Source organism: Rattus rattus, chromosome 12 (genome assembly GCF_011064425.1).
Source record: "Rattus rattus isolate New Zealand chromosome 12, Rrattus_CSIRO_v1, whole genome shotgun sequence".
In the NCBI taxonomy this organism is placed as follows: domain Eukaryota; kingdom Metazoa; phylum Chordata; class Mammalia; order Rodentia; family Muridae; genus Rattus; species Rattus rattus.
The window spans coordinates 58,574,145-58,600,800 of NC_046165.1; the positions used below are offsets into that span (position 1 = coordinate 58,574,145).

Here is a 26,656-nt window from a genome sequence, read left to right on the forward strand (position 1 = left end):
ATTCTTTTTTTTTTTTTTTTTTTTTTTTTAGCTTTAAATATTAACACCTAGCCACCAGGTCTGAGAACCAGGGAAAGCTACATGGCTTTCCTGAATGAATAATTATATTTCCAAGGGCTGCCATTCCGTGGCTGTCACATATGTAGAAGATGCTGAGTCAGGACCAGGCAGAGCACATCCATGGTAAGGTCTTATCTTGTGTTGTGTGGTTGGGATGCAATGCAGTCATAACTTTTGTGGGGGGAAAAACACCAGAGTTCTAACAGTTCGTACAGCTGTGAAGTCAGAAAGGCAGAAAGTAACCCATGTCAGTATGAAGCGGTGTGCGAGGGAGCCTCCACCCCTAACTGAAGAGTTACTGACAGTTGGTGGTTGCTAGGAGAGGGCAAGCCATTTTTCTTTAGGAGTGTGGTCCTAAAGACCATGCTCCTGCAGATAAGCCCAGCCACACCTATGCAGATACGGGCAAAAGTGGTGAACTATATTTTTTTAAGGACATGAAGTTGGAAAGTGGACATGGGAGGGCATCTGGGAGGACTTGGAGAAGTGGAGGGTGAGTATGACTGAAATAAAAATTACATGCATGTATGAAATTCACTAAGAATAAATTAAAGTATATTTTTAAAAAAAGAATTCAAATACTTTCCTGGCTGAGAGAAAAAAACCCTGTCTTCCTATAAACACACAGTAACACTACAGTGTATGCTGTGATGAAGGAGTGAAATGTGGAACCAACAATGTGAACCAGGAGCCCTATGGTCGCCAGAGAAACCATCCAGAAAGTCTTCACATTTGTAGCTTCGTTCCAGCTACTGGGGTTGCCCACTACAAGTTCATGTGCTGGAAGCTTGCTCCATGACATACTGCTGAAGTTCTGAGGAGGCGTGGATGGATTGATGGGTCTCACAGGAGTTTCTCCCAAGAGTGTCATAAAGCTCGCCCTGACCCTATGCCCTGCTTCCCTTCTGCATGCAGCCATTTTCCTTCCTCTTCTCTGTTATGACGCAATGAAGAGGGCGCTTGCTGGGATGCTAGCACCATGGTACCTGGCCTCACCACCAACATCAAAACCAGGTAAATCTTTTGCATATAAATTATCCAGCTTCAAGTCAGATTATAGCAACAGAGAACAAACATTACCAGCCCAAAGTTCAGGCAGAGCAGTTAAGAATTTGAAGTAGACAGGGAATCCAATTGCAGATGTTAGTGTTTTGATCATTATTTTATATTACTTCTGGTTCTGGGACTCTTGGGTGACATTCACCTTTGATTTGCTCCTTTCCCTCTGCCCAGGCCCAGAAGTAACTGAAAGGTATCACTGGTCACATGCTGAGGATTCTCTTTCTGACCCTCTTAAAATCACTGTGCACATCCCACTATAGAGGCTGAGCCCTAGAAACAAACAAGAAATCCTGCGCACACACACAGCTCTACTCAAATGATAAGGTTTTGTTGTGTTTTACAGAAAACTCCTCCAGAACTCCGTGTCCGTGGTTGACTGTCTCATGACAGAAATGACAGGATGCAGGTGGAGTCTTGCCTATGCCGGGCCCCCAGGTGCCTCACAAGGAGCACTCCCTAAGCACCGACTGGCACCGACCGCTTTTGAGAACTTGCTTGGGCAAAAGCTGGACTAGGCGTGTGGAGGCTGATATTAGGTCTGGAATCTAAGCTTCTAACTTTATAACTTCTGATTATAGCTTGTTTGGTGCTTTACTTTAAAACTGCAAAGTCACCCATCTACTCTAATATGACCATTTTCAACTTTGGGATTCTATTCACAAACTGTGTTCAAAGAAAAAGCAGAGCAGTATCCCGGCCAAGGACATGCTGGAAGACGCTGGAAGACTATTATTTCTCCATTTTGCCACCCTGCTCAGTTTTCCTCTTAAAGGGTCCCACCTCGGAGAAACAAGAGACCCCCACACACAGGGCTGGTCTGGCTTTGTGTTTAGCTGTAGGTTGGAGTCTCGCTGTGTGGCTTACAGTACTTCTTCCTGGGGGGGCTAGGGGACAGGACCACTGACAAGGAACGATTAAAAGCTCTCTAGGATCTACACTTTCAAAAAGGTCCCAGATGGGTTCAACTAAAGCCCTCAACTACTCTGTTGATGCTAAAACCTTGTCGATTTGGTAAATACAAGCACTGGTCAAAGCTGCCTTGCCCAGGCATCTGACCTCACACCAACGGTAAGAAATGAGAGAGCTAAATTTACCTAGACGTGCCAACAGCAGCTTGTGAAGTTAATTAAGTGAGTGCTTAAGCAGGCCTCCTCTGCAGAGGGCACAGCCAGGAAACTGGAAAGAGATTGCAGGGGTCTCACACGCAGAAGTGATCAAAGGGGTAATTCATAAGCATAGAACAATCTGGAACTTCCTTATCAAACACTTAGGACAAAAGCCAGCAGCAAAAACAGATGGCTTTGATGATGGCAGTCTGATTCCTGAACTATGTCCTTAAAAGAACAGGTCTCTGCTTTTCCCTGAGACCAACTGAACTGGAAAAACATAAAACAGGGGCAGAGAGGCGGGGAGGGGAAGGGGGAGTAGCTTTAGGCACGGAACAGCTAAAAAGGTGAGGGGTGAGAGCCAGGTTTTCACCCCTGAGAACTCAGCAGAGGCCCAGATGTTAAACCTGTGAGCTGAGCTCTGAACTACTTACCCCCAAATGTAAGCTGAGCACCTGACGTTGAAGGAACAGTCTTCAAAAGCTCCCCCTATGTGAGTCCAGGGTCCTGTAGATGCAGAGGCCGAGGGACACAGGCAATGCTGGCAGCAAAGCCTCCCACTGAGGTGTCTATAGCCAAGAACTAAAGGAGCTGAAGAAGCATTAAGGGAACGCCTGCAGAGTTAGGCAGGAGGGTTTGTGGGACTATGCAGGCCTCCCTTCAGTTCAAACTTCTCCATGCTCAGATCTGACAAAAGGAGGCCACCCTTGCAGACCCCACGGCAGAGCCTGAGGAAAATGGGGCTGTGGTCCAATGCTTACTTCAAATGCAGAAGAGTTCACAGAAGGAACCTATGATAAATGAGCTTTTACAGCACAATTAGCCTCAAACCAGCCTGGAGGTGGACGCTGCTCTTATAGAAAACAAGCTTTAAGATTTCATATATCAATGTCCTTTCTGATAAAAATGATACTTTATTATAATTTTTTAAATCACAGAACTCGTCTAAAGCTCTCTCTCTCTCTCTCTCTCTCTCTCTCTCTCTCTCTCACACACACACACACACACACGCACACGCACTGATTTCTGGTGCTGATTTTCATACCCCTCAAATTGGCTAACAAGTTATGCCTCAGAGAATTTTCCAGTTCAACTCATACTCAACTTGGAATACCAGGGATCATCGGTCTGGTTTTGTCATACGTCAGTGATGACAGCTGGTGTACATTTGCTGAAGAAATCATTTCTGCTGGCTCAACACCCCTGAGCTGTGGGCACTGTGTGGTGGGCTAGAATATGGATCTGCATGCCACTCACTACCCTGCCAGCTATGCTCTCTCCTCTCTCACTGCTCTGTTGAATCTCTACAGGGGTTCCCTTAACACTGTAGCAAAAAGGTATCTACTGGATAGCAGGTGGCTTAGACCAGTACCAATGTTACATGTGAAGTCACTGAGCCTACAACTGTGGGCTTACAATTCAACATAAATATTATTCCAAAGTAAGGAAACAGATGCCTTGGCTGGCTAGGAAAAATGTTTGATTCTTTCTGAAGCTTGCAATCCACGGTGGACTTTTGTTTCATGATACAGTCAAGACAATTATGAGGCAATCTGCGTCACTCTCACAACTAGTAGAGCACCTTTCCTGTCTCCCTCCACACACACAAATGGCTTCAGACTCCAGTTGTCACATCTGTGGCTAGGATCACTTGTGATTTTGGGTGATGAGTTCCTAAGCTTGGTTAAGATCAACTGTGTAACTACAATGCTAGATGGGGCCCTCACCTCAGAGGAGTGAGAACATAACCCTTAGAAGAAGCTAAGAGCTGGGCCAGCTACTCTGATGCCAGCAAGAGAGAACTCGCCGATTTTGAAATCCCAGTTAGGTAAGTACTGCTGCCCTCAACCCAGAGCCTTCCTTCTAGTCAGTAAACCATCGTCAGGAGGGCCCAGCCTGAGAAACCCAACAGTCCTCTTCAGAGAAGTAGGTATTTTAGAAATAGTTAACACATTTCATGACATATTTCCAGGACAGACCACAGCCACAGAAACACTTTCCAGAGTCGGTCTGCTCAAATGTCTATCTCAAAAGCAAAGGCAGTCAGCCTTCATGAGGTACTGACGTATGTTCTGCCAAAAATAGTCTCCTTTTCCTAAACTTTCTTCAAGTTCAACTATATTATACATCTGTTCTTTTCATCAGCAGAAAGATGACTGTTTTTAACTCCAAACACAATGATGTCTATGTAGAATGAAGGTAGAGTGTGGCTGGCTGCTTGGTCTCTGTAATCAGAACCCAGGTGAGATCAGAAGCTCTGTAGTGGTCTGCACACTCGTGTCTTCCCAGGGTCCTTTGCTCAGTTCACATGAACTCGTCAGAATCGTTACCATCCTGCAGGAGACGAAAGAGAGTGTGAAGGCCTTGAGCCCACCAGACAGTTCTTTACAGCCACAATCATGCTAACCTGCAGTCTGCTCTCAGTCCTAATCTCAGGGTGCAGGGGTATAGAAAGTTAGCAGGAAGATGACTGAGCTCACCAATGTCTGCTGTCATTAGCTCTTGTATGACCAAGGAATACAGCCTCCAAGTTCCTCAACCTCCTCAAGTTACTTTAACTTCTAAGTAGATGGGACAAGAATAAGTACAAGAAACTGTAACTGCAGAAGTGTAGTGAATAGCTAATCATTTAGCATAAATCCTGAACTTTTAAATAGTAACTGAGAGAGCGTTATGGAACCTGTTCTCCTGGAGTGACTTTACTCTCTGAACATAGTTTGTTATATCAGATCATGAAACACACACACACACACACACACACACACAATTTTAGAAAAGGACCAATCCTCCACAAGTATACAAGTATACCATATGAACAGTAACTTGCTTCCTTATGCCAACAACACTACCATATATAAAATATTTGTGGCCCTAAATCTCAGTATTTTGGACCTCCTGGTTTTCCTAGATTTGTGATTTCACATGAAAGCTGACTGCTTTCCTTCCTTTTTTTTTTTTTTTTTTTTTTTTTGGTTCTTTTTTTTGAGCTGGGGGACCGAACCCAGGGCCTTGCGCTTCCTAGGTAAGCGCTCTACCACTGAGCTAAATCCCCAGCCCCTGCTTTCCTTCCTTTTAATAGGCAAAGTCCTTAAGACGCCAAATGTGGGCCAGTATTCAAGCTAGTCAGCTTGGCCTCTCCTACCCGACAGCACATGGGTAAAGGGCAATCTTACTGCGTGGCTGACAGCCCCAGGTGCCTTTCTTCAGACACTGGCACGTGGCTGGCTTGTGTAGCAGTAGCCACTGCACTAGTTCCATTGCTATCCGTTACTGCTCAACACCAGTACGCCAGAGGCAGGGCTCGGACTTAGGTTTCTTTTTCTTTTAAGGACCCTTGTTGAAAACAGTAGGAAGACAGGTGAGAGTAGAAAACGCAGTTTCTATAAAGGCTGGTTTTTTTTTTCTGGCTTCATTCCGTGAGAGAGCATTCTCTTTCTCTCTCTCTCTCTCTCTCTCTCTCTCTCTCTCTCTCTCTCTCTCTCTCTCTCTCTCTCTCTCCTGCTGCTCCCTCTTCCCCTCTTCTTAAAAAATATTTATTTTAGGAGTTGGAAAGATGGTACAGTGGTTAAAGCACTTGTTATTCATGCAGAAGACCCAGGCTCGCCCAGAACCTGTATGTTGGCTTGTAACCATCCATAATCCCAGTCAAGGGGATCCAACATCTTCTAGCCTCTAGGGCACTGCATGCATGTGCTGCACCACTATACATGCACACCAAACACCTATATAAAATAATAAATTAAATTAGATTATTTAAAAATACGTTTATTTTAGTGTATGTGTACATGTACCATATGCACGCAAAAACTCTTGGAAGTCAGAAGCGGGAACTGGATCCCCTACAACTGGAGTCTTAGGAGATGTAAGCTGCCGTGAGGGTGCCAGGAACAGAACCCAGGTCTACTGGAAGAGCAGAAAGCTCTGCTTACTGCAGAGCCACGCCTCCAATCCATGTGCTTCTCTTTTATTAGCACAGGGATCAGAACAATGGGAAACTTGGCTCAATTATTTGTGTTTTGTCCCAGTAGTAGGACTGACTGCCTCAGAGGCCTAAACTTCAGGAGCAGCGTCAGAGACATCCAACGCCAGCTTCTTTACCCAGCCAACGAGGACAAACAACTCTGTAAGGTCACCCAGCTGGTAACAAGGACAGTGCACGCTCCCCTACAGGGGCTACTCACTGGATGTGTGACAGTTCACACTGCCCTACAGGGGCTACTCACTGGATGTGTGACAGTGCATACTCCCCTACAGGGGCTACTCACTGGATGTGTGACAGTTCACACTCCCTTCAGGGGCTACTCACTAGATGTATGACAGTGCACACTCCCTACAGGGGCTACTCACTGGATGTGTGACAGTGCACACTCTCCTAGCGGGGCTACTCACTGGATGTGTGACAGTGCACACTCTCCTAGAGGGGCTACTCACTGGATGTGTGACAGAGCACACTCCCTACAGAGGCTATTCATTGGACATATGATAGTGCACACTGCCCTACAGGGGCTACTCACTGGATGTGTGACAGTGCACACTCTCCTAGAGGGGCTACTCATTGGATGTGTGACAGTGCACACTCTCCTAGAGGGGCTGGACTCACTGGATGTCTATTGTATAACAGGGTCACACTCTCTACAGGGGCTAGTCATTGGACATATGACAGTGCACACTGCCCTACAGAGGCTACTCACTGGATGTGTGACAGTGCATACTCCCCTACAGGGGCTACTCACTGGATGTGTGACAGTTCACACTCCCTTCAGGGGCTACTCACTAGATGTATGACAGTGCACACTCCCTACAGGGGCTACTCACTGGATGTGTGACAGTGCACACTCTCCTAGCGGGGCTACTCACTGGATGTGTGACAGTGCACACTCTCCTAGAGGGGCTACTCACTGGATGTGTGACAGAGCACACTCTCTACAGAGGCTATTCATTGGACATATGACAGTGCACACTGCCCTACAGGGGCTACTCACTGGATGTGTGACAGTGCACACTCTCCTAGAGGGGCTACTCATTGGATGTGTGACAGTGCACACTCTCCTAGAGGGGCTACTCACTGGATGTGTGACAGAGCACACTCCCTACAGGGGCTAGTCATTGGACATATGACAGTGCACACTGCCCTACAGGGGCTACTCACTGGATGTGTGACAGTGCATACTCCCCTACAGGGGCTACTCACTGGATGTGTGACAGTTCACACTCCCTTCAGGGGCTACTCACTAGATGTATGACAGTGCACACTCCCTACAGGGGCTACTCACTGGATGTGTGACAGTGCACACTCTCCTAGCGGGGCTACTCACTGGATGTGTGACAGAGCACACTCCCTACAGAGGCTATTCATTGGACATATGATAGTGCACACTGCCCTACAGGGCTACTCACTGGATGTGTGACAGTGCACACTCTCCTAGAGGGGCTACTCATTGGATGTGTGACAGTGCACACTCTCCTAGAGGGGCTACTCACTGGATGTGTGACAGTTCACACTCTCTACAGAGGCTATTCATTGGACATATGACAGTGCACACTGCCCTACAGGGGCTACTCACTGGATGTGTGACAGTGCACACTCTCCTAGAGGGGCTACTCATTGGATGTGTGACAGTTCACACTCCCTACAGGGGTTACTCACTAGATGTGTGACAGTTCACACTGCCCTACAGGGGCTACTCATTGGATGTGTGACAGTGCACACTCCCCTAGAGGGGCTACTCACTGGATGTGTGACAGTGCACACTCCCTTCAGGGGCTACTCACTGGATGTGTGACAGTGCACACTCCCTACAGGGGCTACTCATTGGATGTGTGACAGTTCACATTGCCCTACAGGAGTTACTCACTAGATGTGTGACAGTTCACACTGCCCTACAGGGGCTACTCATTGGATGTGTGACAGTGCACACTCTCCTAGAGGGGCTACTCACTGGATGTGGATTGGGCAGTTCACACTGCCCAAGGGCAGGTGTTCTAGCACCACAGGAATGTTTAACTATGTGTCTGAGGTCTGGGAATGTCCTTGGACAACTATCACATTTCAGATTCCCAGTCCCTCTATTACTCAGCTTACAGATGGGCCTCTTGTCACCCAATGATAGCTGATGAGCAGGAGGAATGTAATAGCAACAATCTCTGCCTCCACACACAGTAAAAAAGGACTAAAAATTACAGATCAAAGAGGTTATGCTAAGTGGAAAACCAAAAATTCTGATGAACACCTAGCTCAGACAGAGACCAGGACTCTTCCTGATGAGCTTGCACAGTCCTCTCACATAAGCATCAACTTCTGAATGGAGATCAAGTGATCACACTACAAATTAGGTTGTACAATACAAGATGCTAACGGAACAGAAAATGTTTCCAGGAGACTGAAGCCTTTCCATTCGAGCACTTCACCCAGGGCATCGAGTAACGTTGCAGGAGTTGGGGGAGCATTTGTCTCACATCAAACGCTGTAGTCTTGGGACTCTTAATGACAGTTATCTGCATACACATGCATGGCTGGTCCTCTGCATTGGTGGGGTCTATGTCTGCAGATCCGACCAAACATAGAGAGCACTTAGGAATCCCACACACGGGCACTGGCCTTTTTCTTGTCATCATTTCCTAAGCACTACAGTGCTTTTACACTGCACCTGCATTTACACTGTTTGGTGTAAGTGATAATACTCAGAATATTATTGGGGAGTTAAAACATGAGTTACATGAGACTACTTTTCCATTTCATGAGGGTTTTGAGCACCTACAGATTTTAGATTTTAGTATTCCTAGGGCCTTGGAACCAATGCCTCAAAAATTTCAAAAGATGGTGTGTGTGAATGTATGTGTGTGTGTACATACACATGTATACATATGAGTATGTGTGCATGCACATGTATGTGTTTCAATTCTAGAAGAATATGTAAGCTCTTAAAGATGCACATTGGGAACAACAGGTACAAGGTTGAAACACAGGCCAGATTTCGAAATAAAGTTTCAAAGTTTTCAGTTGGCACAACAGAGACAGGAGCATTAGTTTTTACTGAATTTGACTTGGAATCTATCACAGGCCTCTGCTAAGGTTAAAATGTTCTGAGTTTCTGGAAGGCCAAGAATAATATGCAGAGGGCAAAACAAACTCAGGGCTCCAAGTAAGGACTAATGACAATTACCTATGACATGGCCAAGTTAGCATCAGGGCACACACCCTTGTTTACAGGTTACAACAACCTCATGAGGTAATGTCTCTACACTGAGCAATAATCCCTCTAAAAAGCTAAAAATATAGTAGGCTCAATCCAATGACAGTTTAAATCTCCTGACTTCACATTCAGTCCTGATATACACAGTGCTATTTTGGAAATTTTCAGAAATAATTTATAGTCATATCTTGATTCATAAAGGAGCCTCAAAAATTTAGTTTTTCACAGACATGGTAGTAAAGATCTGTTCTTTCCTGTTCTTGGACAGGTACTGGACATAAGCAACATCTAAAATCCTACTGACTCCAATCATGCACTTAACATGGAATTTGAGTAGATAACCTTAGGCAGGAAACTGAGCTTTCTGTAGTGACGGCAGGTTCTTTATCTGAGCTGAAATAGTAGCCGCCGGCCACACAAAGCTCATATGGCCACACAGGCTCCAAACTTAATTTTCATTTAAACAGCATTTGCAATTCATGTCTAGCATATCTGACAACACAATCAAAGCATACATTTAAAGCCACATTGAGAGAGCCTGAGCCAAGTGTGTGGTGCCTGCTTGTAGTCCTAGCACTGGGGCACGGAGGCAGGAGACTGAGTCTGAGGGTGACTGGGTAAGGAGAGCTTCGTGACAGCCTGAGCAGCAAAGGGAAAACCTGTCTCAAAAACAAAAGGAAATCCCGAAACATGTCAACACTTATTCCAGGTCCTAACGAGTAAGAAAAGAATCAGTGCTGGTGTCAGGTTGTTACACACGGTCTCTGTATTTGGTACATTTATTTCTAATTGAAAGGGGCAATTCTGACTCTGTTTAACTATATTGTGACGTTTATAGCACCATTAGTAGAGGATATTAATAAATGAAAACTTACTAACTTCCTTTTCGTTTTGTTTTTGCAAAGCCTGGAAATAGTAACAGGAAATTAGAAAGGAGAAAAGAATTGAACTACAGTGCTGTGCCACAGTTTGGGTCTGGAAATGTCCCTAAAGGCCATGTGCTAAAGGCCTGGTCTCTAGCCCGTGCTCCATCAGGGTGAAGTGGTGTCCAGTGTGAAGAAAGTCAGGTACCCAAGGCATGTCTTTCACAGGTGCTGGGACTCCTGCCTTCCCCTCACCTCTCTGCTTCTCTGCCGATGGAAGATGAGCAGCTTGCCACGTCCTGTGTTCCCATCACAACGCTAACACTGGACCCAAAGCAGCAGGGCAATGGACCATACCCCAAACCTCTAAAATCCCAAGTCAAAATAAAGCTCCTTTCTTCCTAAATTGATTATCTTGGGTATTGTGCTAGAGTAAGAGAAAGCTGATTGATTGATACACCTTTTAATACTAGTGGGCCTGCCCTTCACAGCAGGTGAGGGATCAGACCCTTTCTTTAAAGTGACCTGTACAAAAGCAAACACAAGACCACAGGGCAGACATTGCCCTACCCCCACACCCATTCAACCTCCTCTGAGTACCAGCTGCCAATCACGGTGAGCAATCTGAAACACTACAGGAACCAATAACTCAACTACCAAAGACTCTCTGTGAAATATTTCAAGGCACAACATTAGAGCAAGAAACTTACTTGATTTGAGGACATATTCTCAACCTTCATTAGTGATGAGTAGCTCCTAGAAGAAAAGAAAATAGTCATATTGAGGCTATTTCTCAATAAGCATTTTGTGGGCGGCTAGCAACCTAAAACCCAAATGAGGGCACTGTGTCAACAAACATTTCACAGATGGTCACCACGGTGGTGGAAGGCTCAGTGGGCTAACTGTTCCCACTCTAAAGAAAGCAGCACATGACTGTACCTTTCTGAAGGCCACATTTCCTCTGTGCCCCTATTAACCCAACTGCCCCAACACCTTTGGTGATTCCTAAAAGGCAGTCCCAGACTTTTGGTCTAAATCCAACTCAAAATCTATTTCTCTATGGAAACAAATGCACTTAGTTCTCCTGTTGCCTAGAACAGCATCATGGTCCTCTCCATTTCAAACCCAGGAGCCATTCTGAGCTTTGCCCCCTCAACCCAAATACCATCAAACCAAGTCCTACAACTTTACCAGTGAATTTCCCTCTCGCTGAGTCCAAGCTTCATTGTCCGTGGTCTGGACCCCTGCCAGTCACTGAACTTCTGTCTCCACTGCCTCTGGGTCCCTCTATAATCCACCTTACAATCTTTAGTAGGCAAAGAGCTCTTACTAAAACGCATGCTGCCAGCTGGGTTCATGCCTGTCAGCTGGGCCCATGCCTGCAAAACTACTACTCAGAATACTGTGGCAGGAGACTGCCACAAGTGTGAGGTCAGCCTAGAGTACACAGTGAATTCCTGGTCAGGCCAGGCTGCAGAGACATGCTGTCTCAAAAACACTCACTCACTCACTCACCCACTCACTCACCCACTCACTCACCCACTCACTCACTAACCCACTCACTCACCCACCCACTCACCCACCCACTCACTCACCCACCCACTCACTCACCCACTCACCCACTCACCCACCCACCCACTCACCCACTCACTCACTCACCCACCCACTCACTCACCCACTCACTCACTAACCCACTCACTCACTAACCCACTCACTCACTAACCCACTCACTCACTCACTCACCCACTCACCCACTCACTCACCCACTCACTCACTCACTCACTCACCCACTCACTCACCCCCACTCACTCACTCACACTCACCCACTCACCCACTCACTCACTCACACTCACCCACTCACTCACTCACCACACCCACTCACTCACCCACTCACCCACTCACCCACTCACCCACTCACCCACTCACTCACCCACTCAGAGCCTCATCACCTTTGCTTGAAACTTAAAAAAAAAAATGATGTCCTGTGTGTATGTGTGTAAGTGCAGCAAGCCCGTGGAGGTCAAAAGACAGAAGGAATGTTGTATAAACTGAATTACCTAGAGTTCAGCAGAACTTTGTCAATGTGTTGATTTAAGAGTCAGAGGACACACTTAGCTGAAACTCTCAGCAGGATGCTTACGGCTGTCCAGACTCACGTTCTTTTTACAAATTCAGGTAACAGAAATGTCGCTGCTGAGTGAGACATGCAAGCAGCACTTACAAGATCAGTGTGAGTCAAGTGGCAAATGCTAAAAGTGTCAGCCATTCCTCCTTGGCAAGAGGAAGTGATACTGTGTTTCTAACATAAATCATCCATGTTTCTACATGAAATAGTTACAGACGAGAAGAAAACAGAAGGGCATATTTTCTTCAATTTCCCCCTACTCCAAACTAAAACCAAGCATTAGCTGTTGTAGTGGTTTGAATGAAAATGACGTGACAGAAAAACGGATGCAGTCAGTGTTCTTATGGCCACCTTCACTAGGATTTCAGGAGCCACGCTGTAGTTTAACTGCTCATTAAAACTGTAGGGGACGGAAGCAGGTCTCGTCACATTAACTACGCTCAATTTCCAAAAGGCAGGAAAGGCATTGAAAGCAGCTCTGTGTTGCTCGGCTGCACATCATGGTTCCAACGGCCCAGCTGAACAGGGCTACACACGCCTATACCTCTTCCTTCCCCACGAATAAGCTGGCATCTGAGGCAGGCCCACGGTGGCTTATGGTGAAGTAGAATCTGTCATTTTGCTCACTCACACCCAACACCTCTATAACAGGGGGATTTACCACATAAACACAACACCTTAGACAACTCAGTCAACATTCCAAGCTTCTATGTGGCTTCCAGCCCAGGGGGCCTCCTCCTCAGAACCCGTGGGGAGAACCCAAGTAAAGAGCAAGGCCCCAGCCCAGTGTACCTAAGCTCATCCATTTCCCTTTTCTTCTTCATTTCTTCTTTCTCTTTCCTTTTCATTTCCTGAATCTGGGCTTTCTTCTCATTCCTCTCTTCGCGGTCTCTGCCTTCTTTCTCGGCTGCTAGGTCTGGAAACTTCTCCAACTTGGTCTTTTCTAATCGGTTCAAGATTTCATTCACTTTCTTCTCCACTGTCACAATCTTTACCTTTGAGGAAGGTAAGAGGAAAGTATTGAGCTGTAATTATTTCTCTCCCCTAAGAGGGCAAGGCTTTGACTTTCCAGGGTTTTAGCCACCCAAATTAACACACATAGGGAGCATGGACACCCAGGCCCCACCTCCTGCAGGGGTATGAACACTTACATCCTTCTGCCTGTGAAAGCCTATCTGCCCCACATCCATGTCAGCTGTCTTCTTCAGGTTAGACCATGGCGTGTAAACCACATTAACGTTGTTCATCTTGCAGCCTGCCAAGAGAGACTGTCTTCAACAGGCAGGAAACATGAGACTGAGTAGCACAGCCCTCACCCACAGCAAAACATCAGCCACCCCAGGCAAGGCTTAAGGAGAGCTCACTTCCAATGTCCCAAAGCACCGAAGGTGAGTGAGAAGGTGAACATTATGCCACAGTATTAGAGTAGAAAAAGCAAGGGTCCATGACCTCCAAAAAGTCCCTATTATTGAATGCAAACTTACCATGTGCATAGTTTTCAAGACAAAAGGACTGAGTTTCCTTAGACTCTTGAATGAATCTTTGACTCGGTAATGGCTAACTAGCCACAGCCTGGCAATACCCAACCAAGTGGGGAGTGCCTATCACTCACTAACCCTGTCTGGCACTGAGGAAATCAACATGTTTAGGAAGGCCTTTTCCCCTATACAAAACCTATGAGTCTGAACCGAAATGAGCCAATTTAGCAGAAACCAGCAAGCTTAATGCCTGTCCCCTCGGTCCTGAGCAAGAGAGAACTTGGTAACTACAGAGCGGCCAGCTGAGTGTCCTCTGCACGTTCACCATTCTCTTCAGTCCTCAGCATGGTCCTCTGGTACTCATTAACAGTGGAACCTGGGGCCTAGCTCCTTTTCTGCTGTGCTGGGGAAGGAAGGGAATAATCCCATGTCATGACTCTTCCCCTGCTTTCTCTAGAACTCATAAACTCTAAGGACATTAAGAAGAAACCGAGCCAAGAATAAGGAGTCTATAGCTCTTTGGACCAGGGTTTACCTGCAAGCCAGGGGCATGGGAAAGAACAAGGCTCTGTGGAAGAGGCTGAAGCACAGAGCAAACAGCGTGCTTGTTTCCTTCTTTACTTCAGTAGCTGAAGATCTGAGACATCCCACTCTACTCATAAAATAAAGCATCTTCACTCAGAGCAACCTGCTGAACCAGGTGGAAACTGGTGGCAAACTTTAAGCTTCTTAGTCTATGTACCTGGCCTGCAATTAAGGCTGCCTGGGTTGAGACTAAAGACACCAGGCTACACGAAGGAAGGCTGCCAAGCTCTCCTTGTGTAATCACGAACTCCAGTGCCTGTTATCAGCTGTGTTTGCTCTGGATCACCTCCCAACTTCATTTATAGCCACTTCTCTCTTTCTACCCAGATCTACATCCCACCCTTAAAGTCTCTCCTATTAGCTCAACCATTTAAACCCACCCCTCTCTCAACCCTCTTCATACTGCCATCCCCACCCTCGGAACATCCTTCAGACCTTCCGATTAGATTTAATCTTAGCTAGAATTACACAGGCACCAAGCCCAGTATTTTTAACTACTGCCTAAAACACATAAGGAGACTGTTTCCAATCCACACTGCACACTGGACTCACCCAAAGAGTTCCTGGAAGATAAGGACACTCACAGACCACCTAGATCAGCTAAGTAAGATTTTATGGGTAAGGAGGACAACAGAGTCAAATGACTCAAAACCTTCACATGTTAAATGAAGGAAAAGCATGGGAGAGGAGGAGAAACACGTGTGATTTAAAGACTCTGGCGCTAAGCCTGGTATAGTTAAACACACCTATACTTGCAGTATCCAGGAAGCTGAAATAGGAGAATTTCGAGTTGCCAGCCTGGGCCACTCAGTGAGTTCCATGCTAGCCTGGGCTGCATATCAAGATCCTGGTTCAAAATATCCAAATGAGGGGCTGAAGAGATGGCTCAGCTGTTAAAAGCACTGGATGCTCTTCCAGAGGATCTGGGTTCAATTTCCTAACAACCACATTGTGGCTCACAACTGTATGTAACCCCAGTTCCAGGGAATCTGAAATTTCTTCTGGGCACTAGGGGCGCCAGACATACACACAGCACAGAGACATACATGCAAACAAAACACCGTACACATAAAGTTATTTAAAAAAAATCCAAAACACTGAGCTAAACCGTTCTAGTTTTACAATCTGTTGACAAGTGACAGAGGCAGACACATGTCCTTAGCCAAGGCCATGTTGGCAAAAGTCTTAGGCAGAGCTGGATGCCTTCCTGTTCAAGAAAGGGGAAGTCTAAAGTGGAGACAGCAAGGACAGTAAAACTGAGGAGTGGGCTCTGGCTTTTTGGTTCTCTGACAAGCGGTTACCTCCTCAGACATGTCTTCTGCTGTCCCCAGACTTTGCTGTCCCCAGACTCGTGCCTGCTAACGTGGACTGTGACCAGACATAGATTTATGCATGTGGATTTAGAAAACACCTCTAGGCAAACTGACCTTGAATGCTATTGGCCTTCACAAGGTGGGCGCAGTCCATCAGAACCTCCTTTGGAATGTCTTCTATCTTCTCTCCCTGCAACACAAAATAAACCAAATACTCCTCTGGGTTACTGATGGCCACTGGAGCACTCACAAGGCATTGCTGCTGCCTTAGTGGACCCAGCTTACAAGCAAGGGCTCTTCAGGTGGACTACAGAATGCTAGAACACTGACAGATGAGGTCAATTTACCGTGCCCACTACAGAATGCTACCTGAACCGAGAGAAGGCACTAACAGAAGACTATACTTAGCACATTGTAAACCATGTTGAAGACATTCACTGCACATATGGCTCAGTAGTTTTTGACATTCTCATTCATTTCCGTAAAGCTTGGGGGAAAATGGTGTCCATTCTGACATCTAGACATCTTCTTGGCTGAGGTCCCCGTAACCTTCCTTTGAAACAGATGCCTTGGAGTTCTGGATCCCAAACATCTCACCGGCCATCTACCTCGAATCAAAATCAGGGTGAAGTTCTTATGTTCTTCACCTGCTGGGCTGCTCCCAATAGAAGATAAAGCAGGCAGCAGAGACCACACAGCAGCAGCAATGGAAGAGCTCACACCAGTGAGCCTAGGAACTTAGAAAGTGTAAAGGCCACAATTTTGCTTTGAGTCACTTTCACTAGTGAGCTAAAAAAGCTCCCAACAGTCATGACTTTTCTATGCAAACTGGCTGTGCAGCAGCAAACACTGCTGAGAGTCTGGGTCTTCATGCTTTGGGTTGGATTCAAACCACAATGAAGGCACACAGTACCTGTCTGACGTCACTCTGCAAAGCTTCAAGATATGCCAGGTCTTAACCCTCACAGTGGCTCAATAAGGAAAGAGTCGGTCCCTTCTACACAGGAGGAAGCAAGCAGTTATATGCTACAGATTCCAGGCTGTTCTACCTAGCAAGTTCCACACCAGCCACAGTGACAAAGGAAGGAAGGAAGGAAGGAAGGAAGGAAGGAAGGAAGGAAGGAAGGAAGGAAGGAAGGAAGGAAGGAAAAAGGGGGAAAAAGGCCAAAGTCCGATGAGCAGTGGATGGCCACCTACGGTCCCATCTACTCAGAAAACCGAGGCAGAAAGGTCTTTCGAACCCAAGAGTTCAAGAGCAGCATGGCCAACAGTGAGACTTTCTTTCAAAACAAACGAGCATTTCTATTTATTTATTTATTTATTTATTTATTTATTTATTTATTTAAGTACACTGTAGCTGTCTTCAGACACACCAGAAGAGGGCATCCGATCTCATTACAGATGGTTGTGAGCCACCATGTGGTTACTGGGATTTGAACTCAGGACCTTTGGAAGAGCAGTCAGTGCTCTTAACCACTGAGCCATCTCTCCAGCCCTCAAACGAGCATTTCTAAATCAGGGTTTATAATGCTGAAAAGCTGCACACAATCTAAATTCTGACCCAGTAACTTTCCTATTAACTGTGCCACTATTATCAGCTCACTACAGCAATCAAAATAACAAACAAGAAAACAGTACCGAGTTTATAAACCCTGACCCTAAGAAGTACTTCCATCAGCCTGGGATAGCATGGCTGTAGGCCAAGATTAAATAGTCTAAATACATCCCAGATATACAGACAGAACAGAAACCTCAGCTTAAATTGAACTTTCGGCAACAATGTTTTGGATGAAAACCACAGAGCAGAAGATCAAAATCATCACACCACTGTCCTTGACTTCTCAGTGGCTTAGAACCTGAGCTGCAGTCTCACAGTCTGCCAACTCAGACTTCTGAAACTCACAATGATCCCAAATTAGTTCATAATCAAACCCTTCTGGTATCACTTCCCATGTTGCCTGGTGACTTCACGCAGCCTCCACTCCGAACACACAGCAGGTGCATGCCACCATACAACTTGAGGGCAAGGAACGATGTTGCCAGCTGCTGCAGCTCAGATTTAAGAGATTGTCATATAAATTACCATCATGTATGCTTGTAATCCCAGTATTCAAAAGGGGGAATCGCAAGTTCAAGGCCAGCCTGCTCTACTTAGCAAGCTCCAGACCAGGTCTCCATAGCAAGACTTTGTTAAAACCTTTTATGGACTGGGCATGACAGCATATGCTTTTGAATCCAGCACTCAGGAGGTAAAGACAGACAGATCTCTTTGAGTTCGAGGCCAGCCTTGGCTACATAATGAGACTGTCTCAAAACAAAATTTAAAAATTAGTAACATTTTTTATTCATGAAAATAACGAATAAGAGGTTGGGTGGGTTAGGCAGAGCACAGGAGGCTGAAAGGGAACTCACCAGAGCTGGATAAATATGAGCAACAGAATACAGCATCTGAATACACATAAGGCCCACGGCAGACAGAAATGAAAGTCCTTGCTTATGCAAATGAGGGGGAAGAAGAGTCCCATCCTGCATGAGCCCCAAATAATGAAACCACCCCACTCCAAAATGTGAACTGCGTTTTGTCCCTGCCTGAGTAGAAGCTGGACCCCAACTTGCTATGTAGTAACCAAGTCTGGAAATGCAGTGCCACTGTGGAGAAAGGTGGCAGGCATAGCCCTGGGCAGGCAATCCAGGCTCATGCTACTAGTGTAAGTCACGCTAAGACACGAGGCCACCCCCACTCTGTGATTCTATGTAGTCATGAGAAAAACTAAGACACATATAAGATCACTAAGTGAACTGTCAAGTCACAAAAAAGGAACATTGTCATCAAAGTCAGGGCAGAAGGGACAAGTGAGTGCACCATGATACCTCACAATGGTTTCTGGAAGAGAAAAGAAACATTAATGGGAAAACTGCTCAAATCAGGTCCAGAATTTAATTGACAGTAGTGAGTGGATTTGGCCTGCTGGTTGAGATGTCTGCCATGTAATGTGAGATGCTAGCAATGGGGGAGCCATATGACCTTTGTAACTTTAAACATAATACATACAAGCACAAGTACATACACTATGCAGTTTAACTACATACTATTGAAAATACAAATACAAGCAAATTAGAAAAGAATGGTGGTGCTGTGTTACCCGGGCACATGGAATCTTTGTTCCTGAATTACCACTACTGTTTTAGACTGTCCAAAGACACTCTGATAATGGGGAACAAGCACCCTCGTGAGCCAGGTGGACTGGGTGAGTCTGGGAAGCAGCAGCCACCAGAAATAGATGTCAGCATCAACTGAGCTGAGGGGGAGCACAAGCAGAGGGACAGGCGATGCACTGAGCTGGCTAGACAACCTGGGGCTTCTACCTGGGAAATCATCCAGAATTTTCTATAGCAATCTTCTGGGTAGGAGGAAGACATTTACTAGTCTTTATGACTTTGAACACATTTATTATTTAAGCAACTTAATCACATGAAAAGAATATATGATGTTCATTAGTAGAGGAAAGGTCATGTTTCCATTCAGTCAGTTACCTTTTGTAATCGTAGGTACACATGAGCTGAAGAAAGTTTGTCCACGTGAAACCTACAAAGAAGGAAACCACTTTTAGCAACAACAAGACAACCATGTCTTTGTCCACTTGCACTGAAAGCATCTCATTCCTAAACAGTATTCTCTGGGACTTATCACCCATGAGGCTCCATGGAGAGCATAAGACAGTCACCATCTCCAAAGGCTGGCCAGCCAGCTGGAGAGGCAAGAGAAACTTGAGAGGTGTGCAGCTGTACATGGCTCCAAGCCAAGGTGAGTCAGATAATAAACATGAAACATCCTGGGTAGAGTGCAGCGTCAAAGGACAAGAAGAGCTATCAGTGACCAATGGCTTTCTGGAAGAGCTGAGATTTGGCTGGCCCAACCAAAGCACAGGCTAAGAAGAAAAGCAGGGTAAGAATTTCAGACGAGAAAGGATGGAAGAAGTCAGTGAAACGCCACTGTTGCTGACCTAGGAGCTTTGCAGGACTTTGGTCTGGAGAAGAGGACAATGGGAAGTTCCTGATAGCCCTAGGTTTCCAGTGATGGCAAAGCAATCAAAACCAAATGTCAAGTGTAGATTCGGGAAAGTTAGCTCACTAAACAGGCTACATTGTTAAATGAACCGGATGAACTAGACTAAGAATTCTTCCAACCTTAGGCACGGTCTCTCTCTCTTCTCTCTGTCTCTCTGTCTCTCTGTCTCTCTGTCTCTCTCTCTCTCTCTCTCACACACACACACACACACACACACATGCTCCTAGTGACATCAACATGCACCCCTGGATGAACATAAGCCTAGATGGCCCTGGAACTGTCTGAAAATTATTCAGAATGGCCCATAACACACCCCCTCCCTTTCTTGAGGTAGGGCCTCACTACAAAGCCCTGGCTGGCCTGGAATTTGCTATGTAAACTGGACTAACCTTGAATACACAGAGAATCTCCTGCCTCTGCCTCCTAAGTGCTGGGAATAAGGTGAGACACGACTTTTAATTAAATTCTTAAATTCACTTTTCTTTAGTGTTTGTACTGGCTAGTTAGTTTCATGTCAACTTGACACAAGCAGAATCATCATAGGAGGGAATCTCAATTGACAATATGCCCCAAAAGATGGGGCTGTAGACAAGCCTGTAGAGCATTTTCTTAAGTAGTGATTGATGGGGAGGGCCCAGCTCATTGTCAGTATGGCCACCTCTGGGCTGGTAGTCTTGGGTTCTATAAGAAAGCAGACTGTGAAAACCAGTCAGCAGCACTCCTCAGGGCCTCTGCATCAGCTCCTGCCTCCAGGTTCCTGTCCTGTGTGAGTTCCTGTCCTCACTACTTTTGATGGTGTGTTAAATTGAACTGTAACTGAAAGAAACTCTTCCCCAACCTGCTTTTAGTCATAGAGTTTTATAAGAATCCTAACTAAGACAGGGTTCTTACTGTCCATCAATTTAAAACTGAATCTTTTAAAACTGAAGTGATTTTCTTTCATATAATTCATCAAATAAAGTTGATTCACCTTGCAACACACAGAAATGGGCCTAGAATTTAAGCATCGACAATGAGCAAGGCTACACATGACTGACTCGAACACTGTGACGCTGTTAACTTTAGTGGGTACTGTTCCTAACAAGGTTTGGGGAAGCCTATGGAGACCATGCAGAGTAGCAAAGGTCTGTAGTTCCAGCAGGCAGGAGTACCGTGAGTTCAGGGTTAGCCTGGACTAGTTAGGGAAACCCTATCTCAAAACCAAAAACCAAAGGACGGGAACATCGCTGCATCCCAGTACAGATGTCCTCAGGCATTTTCTTGTATCAACTTCTATTTTAGGTGTTAAAAGGGTCACACACTCAGTACCAGATATAGTATGACTCGGTATGAAGGCTCAGATTATGCCCTCAAAGAAGCTAAATATCCTGCTATTTGTTCTGTATATAGAACAATATTCAGACTTTGGGCAAATGATTTAAGCTGCCTCTTACTCTGAGTCATTACTGATAGCCAAAAATGGACATTACATCAGATTCGAGTCATGTTTTTCCAAGCTGCTCCTTTACTCATTTGCATTCCCATGTAAAATTCATAGTAAATATCACTCTTAGCTAGGCATTTTTCTGCCCAGAACAATTCATATCTTTTACAAATCTAGAAATTTTATACATCTCATTCTCCTTTCGGGATCTTAAGAAAAACATCATGCTATGAACTGACCTCAGCTGAAAGGGTGCACCTGCCATCCTGGCTCCTGCTTGCTTAGTGACAGCTCTTTATTAATAACGGCTCTTCCTACACAGCAAGAGTGGCTATTAGATTCTGTTCTTTTCTTCAAGGTCTCTTAAATGGAATGCTGTCAATAGAAATACCAAAATAATTCAACATACCTAAGTAATCAAAGCACAGAGAAGTATCCTGGCTAGAGTGGTGGCTTGAATAACAATGGCCCCCAGAGGCTCATATCTGAATGCTTAGTCACCGGGGAGTAGAACTCTTTGAAAGGATTAGGAAGGGTGGTCTTGTTGGCTTAAATGTGTCACTGGGGAGTGGGCTTTGAGGTTCCACAAGTACATGCCAGGCCCAGTGTCTCTCTCCGGCTGCCTGTGGAGCAGGACACATCTCTCAGCTACTGCTCCAGTTCCATGTGTGCCACCACACTCTCTGCCATGGTGACAGCGGACTAAGCCTCTGAAACTGTAAGCAAGGCCCAACTAATGCTTCCTCTTAAGAGCTTCTGTGGTCATGGTGTCTTTTCCCAGATTGTATACACTATCTTCAGGCTTCATTTAATGTTTTATATCTACAAAGGCAGAGACAGACAGAAGTGCAGGGTCTGCAACACCTACCCCTGAAACGATTCGGCACATGCCTGTGAAACCTTTCAGCTTTACTGGAGACACTTACTCAGAGTTTAAACTATGCCCACTCCAGCCTCTTGTCCTTGTGTCCTCATTCCTTCTCGCCTTCCCTCACTAATTCAGAGACTAAAATTTTCAATAAAAGAGCAACAATTACTGGAGGATGCAGAGGTCCAGGGAGTTACTCAATTCCTTAAAGTGGGGTCCATGAAAATACTACTCATTACACAGTCTCATTAGGCTTTTCTCCTTTCCTCATTTAATCCTTAGTTCTTTACTGATATTGGAATTTGAGCGACTAAGCTATGATGGCTGCTGGTAGTTAACAGGGGCGGTGCCAGGTGGACTCTGGCTTCCTGGAGCTGCGGCCCACCTCAGTGCATGCCTCTCTGAGGCGGCAGAGGCAGGGCCCCAGAAACAAGAAGCAGGGCTGGAGGAGGCTCACTGAAGAGCCACTGGGGCTAGAGGGAGACCAGTTCCTGGAACGTCTACAAGAGCACACGATCGGTGGTTTGTTGGCAGAGGCCCCAAACAAAAAGTTCCTCTTCGTGGACACTGGATTCAAGTGAAAAGAACTAAGCGAGAAGAGGACCTGGGTCCAGAAGAAGTCACAGCCTCTCCAAAACCCCCTACAGGTTAACCTTGCCCTTGAAATCATTCTAACATCCCCGCTCCCAAAGACATCCTCGCACAGCAGGTCCCCAATGCCAAGAAGCTCAGGCGAAAGGAGGAGCAATGGGAGAAACTGGCAAAGCAGGGTGAGCTGCCCAGGGATGTGCCCAAGGCACAGGCCCAGTTTCTTAGTCTTCCTGCACCAAAGGTCAAACCTGGGCCCCAGGACATCATTGAGCCGCCCTTCTATGACCTCTGGAACCCAAAAAACACCCTGGGCAAGCCTTTGATCGGTCAGGATGCATTTTTTTTCCTGGAGCAGACCAACAAAGAAGGCACGAGGAAGCACCACGCCTCCACGTTAAGCCTTCCCAGGTGCCCTCAGTGGAGGTGATTCCTGGAGGCACCTCCTACAACCCAAGCTTTGAAGATCACCAGGCCTTGCTTCGAGAGGCCCATGAGGTGGAGCTGCAGAGTGAGAAAGACACAGGAAAGCCAGAGCAACAGCTGGCCCTGCCCACCACAGAGCAAGCTACTACCCAGGAGTTCGTGTTTCGGGAGACGTGTGAGGGCCTGCTCAAGTCTGAGGATGAGGAGGGGCCAGGCTGTGCTGAGCAGCCAGAGGCTGATGATGGGGCCACTGAGACCTTACCCACTGGTGCTGCTGGTCCAGAGAAGAGGATGGAGAAGAAGACAGAGGAGCAGCAGCAGCAGCAGCAGCGGTGGCGGCAGAAGAAGGCCGCTCACAGGCTGCGGGTGCTGAGGCAGCCCGGCTTCAGCACCAAGAACTCTTCAGGCTTCGTGGGATCAAGGCCCAGGTGGCCCAAAGGCTGGCAGAACTGGCACACCGGAGGGAGCAGTGCCACATTCGGCGACTGGTAGAGGCTGACAAGCCCGGAAGGCTGGGATGGCTCAAGTACCAGGCCCCTGACATTGATGTGCAGCTCAGTTCTGAGCTGTCTGGCTTACTCAGAATGAAGCAAGAAGGTAACATTCTCTGAGACAGGTTCAAGACCTTCCAGAAGAGAAATATGATTGAGCCCCGGGAACGAGCCAAGCTCAGGCGCAAACACAAAGTGAAGCTGGTGGAGAAGGGGGCCTTCATGAGATTCAGGCTCCACAGCATGTGGCTGACTGTCACTCTGTGAGCTATGGTCTGCCCAGTGGTAGCCTTCCTCCCTTTTGAAAGCTCCCAGTGTCCTGCCCTTCCCAAACCCCATGACTGGTCAACCAGTGGGGGCCCAGGAATCTAGAATTAGAGGTAAAGAGGGTGCCTAAGGGATCCGAAAGTCTCAAATCAGAAGGGGCATTAAGTGAGAAAGGCTGTGGGGTGCACACCTCCACTCATCCACCTCAGCTCTGCCCTCTGTCCTCAGGTTGTAGCTGTGCAGATGTTGGAGCCCTGCCCCTCAATAAAGTGCTATGACCCCGCTTCTGCCCCCCAAAAAAGAAAGTTCTTTGCTTAAGGAACCTCAGAAGGCTCACCAGGACAGACTCAGATGCTGTAACAGGTAAACTCTGCAAACCAGCATCAGAGAGCACCAGGCTAAAACCCTGCCCTGCACATGAGCTCAGAGTAGCTCTTGGCTCCCTGGAAGACTGTCAGGATTGACAACACATGAACTGGAATGGGTCCTGAGGTTTGGGGCTACTCCAGCTTCCCTGAGTTCTCAAATAGCTCTGAAAATAAAAGTCAACTGTGCTGAGCTTTGGTCATTCATCCCTGAACTATTAAAGGTGCCAAAGAGAACTCTCTAGGTACCTATCAGCCTAGATAAGTTGTTAAGTTTCAACCTTAAAAAACAAAAAACAAAAAAACCTCTCAAGCTGTAATTTACTAGTGTGGGCTTTAAATTAGAATCTGTCTAAATAAATTAGAAAGTCTACCTGTTTATTTTTTAAAAAAAAATGCTTAAAAGATATGGTAAAGGGGTTGGAGAGATGGCTCAGTGATTAAGAGCACTGACTGCTCTTCCAGAGGACCTGAGTTCAATTCCCAGCAACCACATGGTGGCTCACAACCATCTGTAATGAGATCCAATGCCCTCTTCTGGTGTGTCTAAAGACAGCTATAGTGTACTCATATCAATAAAAATTAATTTAAAAAAGTCTTTAAAAAAAAGGTATGGTAAACTGACTTTCAAGATGTATCTGAATATATAAGCTTTCCAATACTGGCAGCCATGTGTCAATCTGTAGGCTAATGCACAGCACGAGTGAACACAGTAGCTGTGGTTCTAGAACCTGGAAGACTGAGGCAAGAAAGTGAGTTCCAGGAAAGCCTGAAATAGTCAAACTCTACCTTGAAAAAAATAAAGGGGGACAAAGAAATAGCAGGTGACTATCTACCCAAGAAGTAGAGACACTGGCATCAGAGAGGCTACAGCTGGAGATGACAGATACACAAAGGGAGACCAGGAAGCATTCCTGGTGAGGGAGCCTTCGACATGTGTGTTCGAAGGCACACAAGTGAGTCAAGAATAAACTCTAGTTATGTGCCAGCACCAGTGAGCTCTAGTTCTCAAAGCAGGCAAACCAGTGTCCTATGGAGGTTGTAGGGCCTTCTGAAGGAAGGCCAGAGATTCCCAGCAGTAGTCTGCCTACCTGAGCAAAGGGGCCTACCTAAGCAGTGTCTAACCCAGTGGTACATTTGAGTGCAGAAGCTAGGACACTGTGCTGGAACAGTTTTGTTTTTTTTTAACCTTTGAAATTCCTCGTGTTCCTGCCACCTCCTGGCTCTCAGTGTGAACTTTGGAATGGTAGGGGAACATGCCCAGTGGAGCCGTGAACTAGAGCCTTCATAACCAAGTAGATAAAAGTCCCAGAGACCATTTGGGGAGCCCCATAAATACATGGGGCTTCCGAACAAAGCCGCACGTAAGTGGAAGCTTGAGCTAATGTCTGTAAGATAATAAATGGCTTGTTGCTATGATATATGATGCTCAAGGCTGTCCACCTTACTGAAAACTTAACCAGCTCTTCTGAAAAGTAGCCATCCAACCTCACAGTACTGTAAGGAAATCAGGGGGACGGGGAGCTCACAGCTGGAGAAAAGGTCTGCAGAGAGTTCCAGCAATGGGCCTGGGCCTGGAGGTGGGGGAGGGGCAGCAGGAGCAGTGAACTGAGGTAGGAAGAATGGTGCCCTAAGGTGAGGGAAAATCAACATCAATGGTTTAGAAACTGAGCTGGGCCAGTAATAACCAGTGCAGACCTGTTCTGTTTCTCAGCTGAAAGGTGGGCCCGGTAGCTTTATAGGTTGTTGTGAAATTAAATGTATTGAAGCTGACAGTATTTGGCAGTTAAGTGCTTGAAAAATGTGCACTATCACCATCATACCTGAGTAAACAGGACCCGAGAACTTAAGCAGGGAGCGAGATACCCACTGAAATGGTAAGACTGACTTCCAGGAGAGAGAGAAAGGAGAACTTATACAAGGAGGGAGATACCCACTGAAGTGGTTAGGACTGGCTTCCAGGAGAGAGAGTAAGCAGTGGAGAATGAACATGGACAAGACCATGGTGAGAAGCTGTGTCAGGAGCTCACCCGCACCCTTCCCTCAGGTCACAGGGTGAACTCTGAAGGGCACCACAGCTATTCACTCAGGAATTCCATGAACGAAAACACCATGTAGACCATGTGTTTAAATTAGAGGCAGCAGGTAGATGGCTAAGTCTGAAATCTAAATGACAATCTAAATAGAATAAAAACTGCTACTTACCAAACATCTTCAGGCCAGCCATACTTTATCAGATCTTCATCTGCAGCAAGTACAAGAGGGAAAAAGAAACTAAGGAAACTGTCAAATGGAAATATTACCGGGATTTTTATGTTGGGAACGGAAAAAAATACCATCACCCCCCACCACCACCACCACTCTTTCCCTTCCT

General features: G+C 46.2%; 1 protein-coding gene and 1 pseudogene across 1 annotated transcript in view; one reads left to right on the plus strand and one right to left on the minus strand.

Moving 5' to 3' along the window:
* Nucleotides 1-1,194: 1,194 nt before the first annotated feature.
* The window catches only part of Ccdc25 (coiled-coil domain containing 25), a 33,955-nt gene continuing 8,493 nt past the window's right edge, over nt 1,195-26,656 (minus strand). The window contains exons 3-9 of the mRNA XM_032917600.1: nt 26,488-26,527; nt 19,320-19,371; nt 15,900-15,975; nt 13,561-13,664; nt 13,202-13,404; nt 10,995-11,040; nt 1,195-4,562 (exon numbers count right to left, since the gene is read on the minus strand). Of these exons, the coding sequence (XP_032773491.1) occupies nt 4,533-4,562; nt 10,995-11,040; nt 13,202-13,404; nt 13,561-13,664; nt 15,900-15,975; nt 19,320-19,371; nt 26,488-26,527 (551 nt within the window). The 3' untranslated portion in view covers nt 1,195-4,532. The remainder of the gene's footprint in view (nt 4,563-10,994; nt 11,041-13,201; nt 13,405-13,560; nt 13,665-15,899; nt 15,976-19,319; nt 19,372-26,487; nt 26,528-26,656) is intronic.
* Nucleotides 19,479-23,917, plus strand: LOC116913847 (annotated as a pseudogene).